At 50.5% G+C, this 13,831-nt stretch overlaps 1 protein-coding gene across 5 annotated transcripts in view; it reads right to left on the reverse strand.

The window, feature by feature from the left end:
• The window catches only part of CACNA1D (calcium voltage-gated channel subunit alpha1 D), a gene marked incomplete at its 5' end in the record, with an annotated part of 425,478 nt that overhangs the window by 19,834 nt on the left and 391,813 nt on the right, over positions 1–13,831 (reverse strand). For all 5 annotated transcript variants that reach the window (XM_080805951.1, XM_080805954.1, XM_080805952.1 and 2 more), the window contains 6 exons: positions 3,266–3,396; positions 8,430–8,531; positions 9,822–9,924; positions 12,220–12,316; positions 12,455–12,582; positions 13,159–13,318. In XM_080805951.1, the coding sequence (XP_080662077.1) occupies positions 3,266–3,396; positions 8,430–8,531; positions 9,822–9,924; positions 12,220–12,316; positions 12,455–12,582; positions 13,159–13,318 (721 nt within the window). The remainder of the gene's footprint in view (positions 1–3,265; positions 3,397–8,429; positions 8,532–9,821; positions 9,925–12,219; positions 12,317–12,454; positions 12,583–13,158; positions 13,319–13,831) is intronic.

Below are 13,831 nucleotides of genomic sequence, written 5' to 3' on the forward strand. Positions count from 1 at the left end.
ATGGGGCACTGCTGTTTGATGGGAAGGGGACTGAGCATTCTCAAGGCTGCAGAGCTGTGTTCCTTTATTGACTTGCTCTTGGCGGAAACTCGCAGGTCACTCGATGCAGCAGGAATGGAGGGAGAGCAGATGTGGGGTCAAACTGCAGTGGATATATGGCACATGGGAGGGTGGGTGGCAAGGAAAACAAAAAGGCAGCCTGATGCAGCTTCTCTCCAACCCTCAGGAGAAGGTCGGAGAGAAGGCTGGCTTTAATGAAGATGGATGGACAGATGGGAACTGCACACTCATTCAGACCACAGAGGCCAGAGGACACTGGGTGCCGAGCTCCTCCCCACACAAGGATCCCCTTCGTGTAGAAGAGGACACTGCAGGAGGTCTGAACAGAGGGAGACCAGATGGAGCCCCCAGGGCTGGAAACTCCAGTACATCTGTGTGCCCTTGAGAACCATTCCATGGGGAGCAGAGAACGTGGACCAGTTCTGATCCCGCTCAGACAGACTGCACTCTCCGCAGCACAAACACGCACATGCCTAGGTCGTACGTCTGCGCTCACACTCCACCTCCCGTGAGCAAGCCATCTGTCAGCCACGCGGCACCCCAGTGTGGGGAGAAGCACCTCATCCCACCCAGCCCCCGTGTGGGGGCTTCCTTGCACATCTGTGTCCTTGTCCTAGTGACATTGTGGGTTCCACTGCCATTCAACCCCGTGTCCCTAACTACTATGTCATCACAGAATGTTTCGTCACACAGAAAGGAAGCACCTCCTTGTGCTTATTAAATGTACAGTGACAGATCACATTTAAAGCCACTTCTAGAACAGAGGAGGCCAAAAATGTAATTAGAATTACCCTTTGAGGAGACCAGAATTTCCTATTTTTAATGTTTGCTTCGGAATCCAATACACTTTTAGAATTTATCTGTCAAAGTTACGAACAACTTTATCTTCTAGGCTGTGTACTCAACATAAATTATAGTCATAGCCTCAACTCTCAACAGAACCAGGTAAAGATGCACCGGTATCATCATCTAACAGGAAATGTTTGATTTCACCAAGGAAATGAAACTCTTTCTACAAACAACAAAATGAAAAATGTTGAGGAGAAACACATTATTGTAACGCGATATTAACAGTATCTTTTACCCCATGACTTAAAAAGGCAGCTTTAGCACCACTTGAAACTGCAACTTTAAAGACTCAGGGAAGCCTATCCCTGAAATATGGTAATTACTTAGTCATGTGTTGGTTTTCAGGTTTTAAAACATCAAAACACTATGTCCAGCTGCTGAAGCAGGAACTGAAGCCATCTGATGGGGAAGTCTTAGGGATTCAGGGAAGGGAGAACTCTGCTCATGTGGTCACCATGCATGCCTTCCCCAGAAGACAGAAGGGTCTCATAGCACAGAGCTAACTTGGTTACTGGGAATTATGACCTAGTCATCCATGAAAGAGTATGCATCCCCCTGGAGAAAAGTCATCAAGTCCTACCGACCCCACCACCTAGAATCCGAGAACATCAGGCAGTTCCCTGCAGGGGGAGGGGACCGCGATGCTGGAAATCCAGCCAGTCTAGAACTCCAGGCCCAGGGCCACTTTAGGGAAACACCTTCAGAAGGGCATTCGTCACACTGTCTCCTTGAACCCAGCTTGGCCACGCTGCCCTCAAGAACCTATGGACCACAAGACTGTTCAGATTTACAAACACATCTTTCCAGTTTGCTTTTGTCTTTCTAAGGCTACCTGTGAACAGTGGTCAGGAGGAGGGCCGTCCCTTTTACAGACTGGAGGGGACGGAAGGGAAAGTTTTACTCACAAATTCCACAACCTGAGGCAGCAATGGGCTGTTGGACTGAGCCCATGGTTCACTGAGCTACTTTTAGGAGAGAGGATCAGAGAAATAAAGATCGGAAATCATCTTCAGCTAGCTTGAGCATCCTTGCTTCCCCGGCTCTGTAGCTGTCTGGACAGAGCAGAGGTGCCCTCATGAAGGACTTCGACTAACCCACCATCTGCATATGCACCCATATGCCCTCACTCATGGCCATTCACGTTCATGTCCTCTCTCACAGCAAGCTCACAGACAAGCCCTCCCTTCACTGCACCATCTCTTGGAACACAAAACAATGCTGGGCATTTTTCTCCAGAAAAAGGTGAAGGACTATTCCATGCTGAATCCTGCTAATACCCTATATAACCCAATGTAAAGCTCGTGATGATAACAGACATAAAAGTCATTTTAGAGTGAACAAATGAAGATGGAAAAAACTCTATCTTATTCGTGACGGACTTCAGACGCTTGGGCAGCAGAGAGGATGGGCTTTGATTCGTTTGGACAGGTGTTCCTGTAGCTTGCCAACCTCTGTAGTTCCCTTTTGCCCATTCTTAACTTCTCATTCCCTCTTTGCCCTGCTTTCTCTATTGCCAACACTTGCTCACGAACTTCTCTTCCTCGGCCCTCTTCCTGCAAGCTTCACAGGGACCCTCTTCCTCCATACACCTGCTTCCTGTGCCAGAGATCTGGGCTTACCTAGGATTCTACATCTCGAATGCAAATGAACCCTGGCTGGAACCAGAAGTTCCTGTAAGCCACGTCCACACTCCAGGAGCCTGGGGCAGGCTGCGGCTGGCGCAGGGAAAAGGACCAGAGGCTGGCCTGGGCACAGAGCAGCGTTTGCACAGCAAGCCTCACAGCCATCAGGAAACACACACAGAGACAGAGACACTGTGACACGTGCACGCACGCACACACCCATCCACACGCACACGCACACCAGGAGGTGATGGATGTCACTGAAATGGACCGAAAACCAACAAGCAGTGGGGTAAGAAACAAACAGAAACAAAACAAAGCACTTGTGTTCAGATGGAAAGCCGTTTCCTGGGCAGCTAGGGCCCAAGCCTGGGGCCGGGGGGGAGGGGGGGGCCTGCCTAAGGACACTGTCTTTGGAGAAGCCAGGAGGAGACAGGGTACAAGACACCACTGGCCCCCCAGGGCCTGCCAGGGCTGGGCCTCCACCCCTGTCCTGGGGGCCCTGCCACCCGGGGGCCACAGCCAGTGTGGGCGCAACAGACAAAGCAAGGAGGGGGGGGCCACTTACCTCATAGCCCAGAAATGGCTAGTCCACATTTTGGGGGGTGTGCGGTACCTCAGTTTAAACAAAATCCTTGTGGCACTGCTCAACCATGAATAGCCAGCTCTCTAGTATTTCAAATAAGCTTGTAAAATGGTTAGTGAAAAGAGAAGAAAACAAAAGGACAATTCACCTGTAGGGCAATGGTGGTGTTCTTCGCAGGGTACTTTCCCACCAGGCCTTGTTCTTTCCGTTTCTTGAATTTCCTAAAGTAGTCCTGTATCAGGAAAGTGGCATAGAACTTCCCCACGGTTACCTCATCATCTAAACGGAGAGACCAGACACAGCTCTCCCGAATCAGCACATTTGCACCAGGAGCCTCAACTCTCACTGGGGACCGGGGCAGGGGGCAGGGCGGGACAGCGCCCAGGGCACTGAGCTCTGGGTGAGGACACAGGAGACTAAATCTAGCAAAAAGCAAGGTTTTGCAAAGCAGTTAAGGCTCAAAATTAGAGTCAGTCCCATGAACTGATACTCAAAATTGCAGAAAACGATATGTTTGTTATGAGTTTATTAGTGCAGCGTATTAGTAAACACTATGGAGTGCTGTCTTGGTTATTTACTGAAAATAAAAATTACAAAACAAAAAAAGACTTCCTGGGTCCTATTTTCACCCCTGCACATAGGGATTTGCATGTGTAATTACCACGAACACCAAAGAGCAATTAATCATCCAAATCCCAATGCTTCGAGATAAAGACAGAGACCTCAGAAAGTGACAGACAAGCTCAGAAGAGGAGGAAGGTTCAGGAAAGTGGCTGCAAACCCAGATTTTCACGTGCCCCTGTGATTCTGTTCCAATAGCCTCCATATGCCATTTCTGTTTGTAATCCAGAACTGCTTATTTTTGGCAGTGCAAGCAACAGCTCCAACTAACCTCGAAGTTGAGCTTATTTCTGCTTTGTTCGGAACAACTCCAGCATGGACTGCTGGGGAACTGGAACTCCGCTGAGCGTTTTAAAAGTGATGCATGAGGCAGAATAGAGGCTCTGGCTGTCTCATGGTAAACCACAATGCGTTTGCCCAAGGGCCTCCACCAGCCCTGTTCTCCCTGGGGTGCATGCCCCCAGATCTGCAGTGGTTCCTGGGCAAGAAGCTTAGGGCCCCAGGAGTTGTAGAGGATGGGAGGAGGAAGGGCTGCTGGCCCTCAGGCTTTAGCTGAGCTTGTACCCAGGCTGCCCTTGCAAGAGTCGCATGCTGATCTGGGGCAAGGGGCTTGTGTTCTCATCTGTAAACAGGGCTACACCTCTTAGAGGAGGTGTGGGCATGACCCAAGAGGAGGCCTGGAAGCACCCAGCCCCATGCTAGGGTAGTCCAAAGTGCTTGGGCTGGATGAGAGTGAGCTGGCAGCCTGCCGACAATGGCATTCACTGAAATGGATGTGGAACATGATGGGTTGGGGGCCACTGGGACCCTATACATTCACTAATGTACCCTGTGTGGGGTTCATTCAGTACCCATGTGGGAACCGTCCCCTTCTGAATATCACTGGGCTGCTGTATGCACCTCTCCACACTTCCCTGTCAGAAGCCATTCAGTGCTACTGATTAAGAAGATGCCTTGGGGAGGCTGGCCTCAAGATGAGAGCTGCATTCCTCCCAAACCCCAGCCAAGAAGTCCTGAAGTGGTGTAGGGACCACCAAAGGGATGAAGGCTTTGGGTAGCATGTAAAACCATGTCCTGTGTCTGTTTCAGGCTGGTGCAAATGGCCTAATGATGCACTGCCCATGGGCAAGGAGAGGAGACGGGGACAGACCATTTAGGTCTTGACACTTCACACCAACTTTGCTCCCAAGCTGCTCTCACTGTTGCTCAGGGTACATCTGGTATGCCTTCCGGCTGCCTCTACTCTTGGGCATCGTATTCCCAGAGGAGCTCCGTGTGGGTGTCATGGCCTCTTCGAAACAGCTCTGCGATGGTGCAGCGGCCTACCCCGCCCCCAACCCCCAACAGGTGGAGCGGGGCTGAATGACCTGCCCTGGTCAGTTGAGTTGGGATGTGAGCCCAGGGCCTCCCGAGCGTGGGCTTTCCTCTTCCTCCACACCGCCCACTCACACACAGCCCAGCTCTGGCCACACAGACCATGTACTTCTTTGGGGCCGCCTCCCCCAGAGTACAAGTCTCTCTACTGAGCTGCATGCAGAAAGGAGGTGGGCTCACAGCTGACAATCTTGAGGATCCAGGGGGCCTCTACCTTCTGTGCCTTCTGTGCCACAGCTATCCTCTGTAGTCCTGGGTATCAAGTCTTCTCTGGGGGCTCCCAGAAAAAAACACTAGGTTTACAGAAGGCCCACCTCATTCCACACTGGAATGCTTCCCATAAATGCACACCTAACCGTTTTTTTCCCTTCAAGCCCAGCTGGTGCCTACAGGGGTCCAGGGGGCTCCTGTGGGAGGGTCTTGGTCTCTCTGGGGGCAGCAGGGTGCTCAGGCGGGGGATGACTATGATTCTGACCAACTGGCCGCTCCAGAGTGGAGGCAGACCACCACTTGGTCTTCTCCACTAAAATGCTAAGCTAATTGTGGCTGGGCAGAGGACAAGCTCTCAGAAACAGGAAAAAAATCAAAGCTAGAGCTGGTTAGAAAAGGGAAGGGACAGAAGGAATGGATGCAGTGAGGCCATCCAGGCTCAGGCCTGGAGAGAAATAGACGGGGTCAGCTTTTTGGGCTCTTCAAGGCAAAGGACCCAAAGATCCAAGTCAAAGTGGAGGCCCAAAGGAAGGACATCCCCGGGAGAATAGGGGACTCCTACAGAAAGGGGGAAGAGCCATGACACGGCAGAAGACTGAAGAAGAGTGGAGCACAGAACGCGCAAGATTTGGAGATGGGCAAGGGGACAACTGAGCACAGGGGATGGAGAGGACAGGCAGGCTGTGCCTCCGGCCACAGGCCCCTGCCTTGCCACGGTGTAGAAGGACAGTTCCCCACTGCTCCTCCAGGGCTGACTCCTGGGGTTGCTCCTTCTCAGAACCTTGTGATGACCTGGGTGGGGGTGGGGGGGGCACCTCACACCACCCTGAGCTACAAAGCTTCCCAAGATGGGCCCCTGCCCCACTGTCACCAGGCCTGTGAGGGGCTCCCTGACGCCCCACATAGGCTGGTCCCGGGTACTGGGAGCAGCTGGCCTGGCGGGGTCTGCCACTCTGGCTGGGGTATAGCCTGTGGGACACTGAGCCCCTCGGCCCCGGGGAGCTAGCCATCTGCTGGCTGAACAAATATTCCCATTTTCCAACCACGCCACAATGTGGGCAAGGCTGGGAACTGACGAGTCTACGGGAAGACAAAAGAAGAAACAGAAAGAACTGGTGGAACACAGGCGGCAAAACCCTGCTGCGCATGCGCCTCCTACAGAGCACGTTGGCGGTGGCCTCAGAGTCCCTGCCTGCTGTGAGCCTCTCCAGTGTGGGGGCACTTGGGGTCTGGCCCAGAAGAGCACCAACCTGGGGACATACTCCAACAGGGCGGCATGTCGTTTTCTAAGGGCATTCTCCTCCGGTTTCACTATGCCTCCTGCTGCCATTTTGAAATAGGTAAACACTGGTCATCCTAAACCCCAATCTTTCCTTAGAAATGCAGAGAAAAGGCTGGGCCCAGCTATCGGGCTAAGAAAGCAGAGGGATGTCTTACTAGCAGTCTAGCAGAGCTCAAAGTTGATGTTTTGAGGGTGCTAGCATGATGAGTCAAACTCTGGACCTTTTTATCCTGGTCTAATTAAAAGAAAGCAAGCTTCACAATAATGCAACTATGCTCCCCCAGATGCTTGGGTGAGACTGATTTGTGAAGAAGGGGGCCAGTCAGCTGAGAGGCGCTGGGGCAGGGCAGGCCAGCCCTGGGGCCGGGAGTGGGGGGTGGTGGGGCGGGGGGCCGGGTTTACCGGGACGCGCAGCCGCTATTCTGAAGCATGCATCTGGATTTGAGAAACAGTGTAGGGGAATACGGCTGCCAAGAGATAACCCTGATTCCATGCCACCACCCTAAAACAGAATTGCTTCAGAATATTCTGAAAGACTGAGACTTGAAAGGAATGGAGGCTGCAGAAAAAGCTCAAGCACATTGTTACAACAGTCTTAAAAAGCAATTTCTCTAAGCCATGCGAGCACTGGGTGCGCAGCTGCAAGGAAAACGAAACCAAAGAGTCGTTTTAAATGTGCAGTACCAGTTCTCCCGTGGGGGGCTGGGGGTTTTCTGTTCTTTGGATTTGGGGGCGTTCCGTGTGTGTGCTTTCCCTTTAACATTTCTTTGGGGCCGTCTCCCCTGGCTTTGAGCAGTTGGCCGCACCAGCTAGGGGTGACCCCCTCCAGCAACAAAAGCTCACACTGCTCTGGCTTCATGCTGGGGAGCAGAGCTGGCCGCCATGCTGCTCTCTCTCTCTCTCTCTCTCTCTCTCTCTCTCTCTGTCTCAAGAGCCAGAGACTGTCACCTTCTCAGAGGGAGAGGCCTTGGCCACCGTCCTGGCCTGGGGTCCCGGAGTCGGCTTCCAGCCCTGAGCCCGACCGATCCCGAAAGTTGCAGGAGCGGTGATGCTAGAAAAGTGGGGTTGGTTACAAAACACACCGAATGCTCACATGTGCCTGGGGCTAGGGGCGGCTAGAATACTGGGGCTGTGGCACGGAGTGAACGGATCCTGCACCTTTAAAACGTGAAAATAAAATAGTCACGAAACAACCACCTCAACATCTAAGTCCGGCGTACTTAAACAAAAATGGAAAACGGTATATATATTATATATATGTGCGTCATATATATATATACATCTGAAAAAGTTTAGTCCATTATTTTATGACAAATAACAAAAGGAAATAAGCATGCCTGTTAGTTCTGACTCTAAACTCCAGTTAAAGGGACATTTTTGGTAATTATGATGGTAAACTCAGTCTTGAGAACATTTCAAAAATACCATTTTCTGAAAACTATTTTTTCTGAGACATTTTCAAGAACATGTTGAAGGATAAATGGAAACTAATTATAAATATTTCATTTCGTTTGAAAAAATACAGGCTCTTTGAGACAGTAAGCTCATTTTCCCACAGTAATTCTTCCGCCAACCAGAAAACCCCTGCCCCAGCCATCTGGGTCTTGGGTCTCCTTCCCACTGAAGCCTCTCCTTTGCCTGGAATGGTCCTCCTGTTACCCTAAATAATTAACACCAAAAGGCCAAAGAGCCTTCTTTAGCTGTGGGCCCAAATGCTCTAGCAGATATGTAAAGCATTCTGCAAACCCCCTCTGGGCTTGCTGGAGATCCTTGCATTAAAACCAATGTAAGGTCAAGAACCACTTAGAAAATAGATTGCACTGACCACCAGCTGGAGGGACAACTTGGTCAAGCAGTTTCATGCTGGTTTTCTTCCAGATTTTCTTGATCACAGCTCGGAGTTCTTCATTAGCTTGTTCCAGGTTCCCTGAATTCAAAGAGCAAGAGGGGAAAAGGAGCCTTGCTTCTCTCAGCCAGCTCTCCTGTCTGTTCCCACCAGGGCTGCTTCCTTCCCAGCCTGGCCTGGAGCAGAGCCTTCAGACGAGACGGGGCTCTCCTCCCCCAGGGCTCTCCAGTGAAGGAGTCACAGGCAAGTAGTGGGTGAGCCTTCTACCGGACAGTCACTCCACGGTGGGAAGCGTGTTTTATTCTGGAATTCAAGGCCTATGCAGCCTGATCTCGTCCTACCCTCCTAGCCAAGGCCTATCCCTCCCCACTGCCCCCAGCTAGGATGCCTTCTATTCCTCCACTGCCTGTTCCAAACCCTGCCTCCAATTCACCCACATGAGACTCTCTCAATTCCTACTGCAGGTACGCGTCAGCACCCCCAAAATCTGGTCTTTTATTAAATGGGCTGAAGCCTATCTCCTCAGCTAACCTGTCAGTCCCTAAGACCACCCTGCCTTCTATTTCACCCGGTGACAGGCTGGCCAGGGATGGGTAAGCACACTGCCAGGGGGACTGGGAGCTTGGAGAGACTGGCTTCGTGCAGAGGTTCACCTAGTGCTCTGAGGCTGCTGGCAGACAGCCGTCTGCAGACCGCAGTTGTGCCTTGCTGGCCCCTCTTCCCTCTCATCCGCAGAGTGCGTCAAGAGTTGGCTCCTTCACAGCCTCCACTTTCCCGTCTCCTGTCACTCCCCAACCTGCTGCAATCTGCTTTCTGTCTCACTCTCACATCGTCACTGAGCCAACCCCAGCAGCCACCCTCCAGGACTGAGTGTGGCCATGAAGACCAATGCAGTTTGAGCTCAGCGGGGGAGACGCTGCTGCTAACGGTTCCCGATGCCAGCTCTCTGCTCCCCCCGGCAGAGGGGCTCCTGCAGACATCCTCTCCTCTTGGCCTAGGGACTCCTCCGGACAGACGCATATTTATTCCTTTTCAACAGAGAAAGAAGCTAGAGTTCACCACCGGGAAATCCCTTTCTGCAGGTCACACAGCAGAAAGGGACAGCTGGAGTGAGCACATTTGTGGTGGTCCTGTCTCTGCCCTAGGCCCACTCCGTCCACCGCATTTCTCCTGCTCTGTCATGAGCAGTGGCAGGAGTCACTGCAAATCTTTCTGGGACAAAGTGAAGCATAAAGGCAGGGAGGGACAGCCAGCTGGCCCAGCACTCACTGCCCCCTTTCTCAGGGCCTCCCCTTCGACAAGAAAAGGCCCAGATGGGAGAACGCAAGGTGGGATATGGCATCCCTCCCCTCTTGTCCCAGGAATGCTCACCTTCTGTCTTGATTTTAAGAGCTGTTCGAACCAAAGCAAACAGGGTTGCATTAAACATGACCGTCCCATCACTGTTGAGAGGCATGTTCATGGCCACTAGTCTCTGTAAACAGAAGAAGTTTCTCAATAGAAGGCGAATGATGGATGACAGCCATGTCCCTTTTTGGTGTTGATTCTCTGTTTATCCCTTGACTCTTTCTAGTCAACAGTTCAATTCCACAACTCCTTGGGGAGGACCTACCATCTGGGGGGACTTGGAGCTGACACCGATCAAGGCTTTAGTCGTGAAACACACATGCTGGCATGCGGATGGTACGCTTTGCTTGTTTTTAACCTCAACTGTTTAAGACGTGACTGTCCGGGCGCTCTTTTGTCCCTCCCCATGTCTTGGGGTCAGGCCTCCCTTCTGGGCACATCCTTAAAGCTGCGGTGAGGGTGAGACAATACAACAGATACAACAAGCCAGCCACGGGGCCTGGGGACTTGGGTCCTCACTATTCCTAACACAGGGAGTGTCCTTTGGGGAACCCTGCTCTGGTGGGACCATCGTGTAATGTTTCCTACAACTCCACATGGTTGCTCTGTCTGGTCTTTCAGAGCAGGACCCCTACTTCCTGTTTCTCTTCTCCTTTCTGGTCCCTTGAACACAAGCATCGGGAGCTGAGGAGGGGGCTTGCGGGAGTGACACCCTCTCTGGGCCCTGGTTACCTCCGCTGCAGATGCAGATGGCACACCCAGGTGGGATTAAGGCGAATCGTGGATGCAAAGATTTCAGGGGATGCCTGGCACATAATCAGAGCTAAGTAAGTGGTATTTATAATTGTTAATGGTTCCAAATTTCCTATTTGGGGCTGGCAAAGTGTCCAAAGAGATTTTTTAACACTTTCTCTCTTCCCTATTAAGGGACTAGAATCTCACGTTTGCATGACTCATTCCACCTAAATTTCCAGTCCTACTATCAACCATGGCATCTCCAAACCCAGCACAGGTAGCCAGAGGAGACTGCATGTCCATTTGCTTTCCCTGGCAAGTTCCTGAACCAGCAAAATGGACTGTATTGTGCCTCGAAGATACTTAGATCCTTTATATAAAAGAGTCTGGAAAAGTAAACACAAAACGACAGCCATGAGCTGGAACCCATCTTAGTTTTGGAAAGCAGAAAAGAGGTTGGTACTAAAAAATTTATGAAAAAAAGTCAACTTCTGTGGCTTATTCTCTGTACCTTCATCCAGAGTCTAGGCTATAGAGAAGCAACGATGTGGGCAAAGACCCAAGGACCGCCAATGTGGTTTTCTGGACTTTTGAGGCAGAGAACAATGAGCTTGCCTCCAAAGATTTCTTTGAAAGCCTGCAATACATTGTAGACTCCACTCTGTTATCCTGGGTTCTGCCTAGAGCTGGCCCAGCAACACTGGGTAAAACAGCTGAACCCAGAATTGTCTCAGACCCATGGGGAGAGGTGACCAGCTGTTGTGTGGCTGGATTTCTAGGGGCAGTTGTAGTAAGCAAATCTTGCGTGTCTGCTTCAGAAAGGGGAATTCTCTTCTGTTGCTACTATGTTCCCTGGGAGCTCTATGGAAGAAGAACAAATCTCAGCTAGGTCTCAGAGAGAGCATGGTCTGGGGTGAAAACTTCAGAAGTGGGGTGGGGTGGGATAAGAGATGTGGACCCAACTCTGAGAAGCCACCACTGATGTATGGCTTATGGGGACAGGCACTATGGCGGCAGAGGAGTACGCCACCATGTCCACAGTCACTTGAGCTAGGAAATATCCAGGGCACCATGTCTTCTCCATCCTACTTCCTAAGCACATTTTTCAGCTCTGCTCTCCTCTGTCCCCACCTCCACCAACCTCACTCTGGGTGACTCCAGTAGCTCTCTGGGTGGTCTCCGGTTTACTCTCCCATCGCCAAGGGGCAATTTAACACCATGAAACTCTATTGATGCTTCTTCTGTGGGACTCAGCCTGGCACAGAGGGCTCCTTGGAGCTGTGCTCAGCTTGCGCCCGTAGTTCCCCGCCACTTTCCCTTACATTCCAGCCATACCAGTGACTCTCCATGTGCCAACATGATGGCCATTCTCCGACCTCCACATCTGAGCTACGTCCCCTTTCTGCAGTGCCCTCCTACTTCTGTCCTTCTGGACCTGATGCAAATGTCATCTTTCCATCCGCCCACCCAGTGACACAATCCCCTTCCTATTGTTACTGTCGGCTGACATGGTGTCCTCTAAGAGTTACAAATCTGATAGCTCCTCAGGACAGGAACCACACAGGATTCATCTCTGCATCCCCAATGCCCCTGATGGAAGGCTTGGCAGAATGCCACTTAGTGTGTATTGAATGACGCAGGGAGTCCCTGCAGAGAGGCCATCAGACACACAATACGGGACACTTACCTTACAGGCTACTCTGTGTGGGCACAGTTTCCCAAACCCCAGAGGAGGCTGGATGCGGCGGAGCAGTGTGACCACATCGAGGTGCTTGATCCTTCCTCTGAAGACAGAGTACAGTGTGAGGTCCAGGGAAAAGCTGTCTGGCCTGAACTTTCAGTCCTGCCCACCTTCCACAAAAATCACAGTCAACACTTCAGAAACAGCCCACACAAGTCACATGGAAGCCTTTTCGACTTACTTTGCCTCAGGGTCATATTCCGACCATATTCTTTTGAATTCATCTAAATGGTGAGGCCCCAGAATAGACCAGTCCCGGGTCAGATAATCAAAGTTGTCCATGATGACAGCCACAAACAGGTTGATGATCTGAAAAAAGCAAATCAGAGCACAGCTGCTTAACCCGTAGTGGAATGGATGAGGTTAGACCCCAGTAAGAGCCTCCTAATTACAAGGGTCATAACACATTTGGAACCCATTTCTCTGAGAGAGGCCATAAAAACTTTCTTTCTGGAGAACGTTGGAGAAAATGACAGGCTTCCAGCTTTCCAAAACAGCTTTGGTAAAGTCCTAGGGGAAGGCAGGGGCCATGTCATCTGGCCTGCACACTGCAGTTTTATAATTCCATGGCCACCAAATGCCTCACACTGCTGAGTCACTCTATGTGCAGTGACTGTGGAACTTCTGTGAAGACAATGGCAGCCCTGAGAAGCTGGGGTGGTGACTGTCCCAAGCCTGTTAGTGAGCCTCAAACCCCTGTTCACAACAAAGGTGCTAGTAATACACACCTGTTGGAGAAAAACCTTCCACCACCAAATGAAGTCTAGAGTGCACATCAACATATGATACCCCACAGTAGTTCGACAGGGCAACACCCATGGTCTGAATCCCAAACACTACACAAGCATCTGTCAGTTGAGAAAGAGCATTGTCATGATCACCTACCAGAAACGCGCAGAGCATGTAAAAACTGATGAAATAAACAATGGCAAAGTTGCTCCCACATGTGTACTCCTCTCCAGGGTTGTAGTCCGACTCAGGGTCACAGAGCTTCCCGGGGAGGCAGGCCAGCATGATCTCCTGCCAAGCTTCACCTGTGGCACACCTTGTTTAGGTTAAGAAGAGGAAGGGCTTTAGTAGACTAAGGAGTGATTTGAAGCTTAGACCTTCATGACATATTTATGAATTTTTTTTTAAATAACAAAATTTGTAATTAGAGCAAAACCTAAGTGATTTGGGGGAAAAGCCAGTATGAATCAGTGAAAATTCCTAAATTGAAATTCCTACTTATTTTCATATGCAACTTCTCTGAGTGGAGGCCCACCCTGTTACAGCTCCCTTTGATTTAAAGAAATCATTTGATTCAAGCACATCAATTCTTTCCATATAAATGGATGTGTTTTTTTTGTGTCTTCTTTCAATGTTCATGTCACAATCTTGAATAATTTTTTCATGACCTAACACTCGACAACTTGATTAGATCCCCAATCTGCTTGAAAGCAAAGAACTGAAAACTACCAAATTGTAAATGACTCACTATTTAATCACGAAACTCATTAGAAATTACCTGCATAATTTCTAGAAAGTCCTCTCACTTCAAGGCATTTTGTTTACAAAG

This window comes from Martes martes (assembly GCF_963455335.1).
Source record: "Martes martes genome assembly, chromosome: 1".
NCBI classification, from domain to species: domain Eukaryota; kingdom Metazoa; phylum Chordata; class Mammalia; order Carnivora; family Mustelidae; genus Martes; species Martes martes.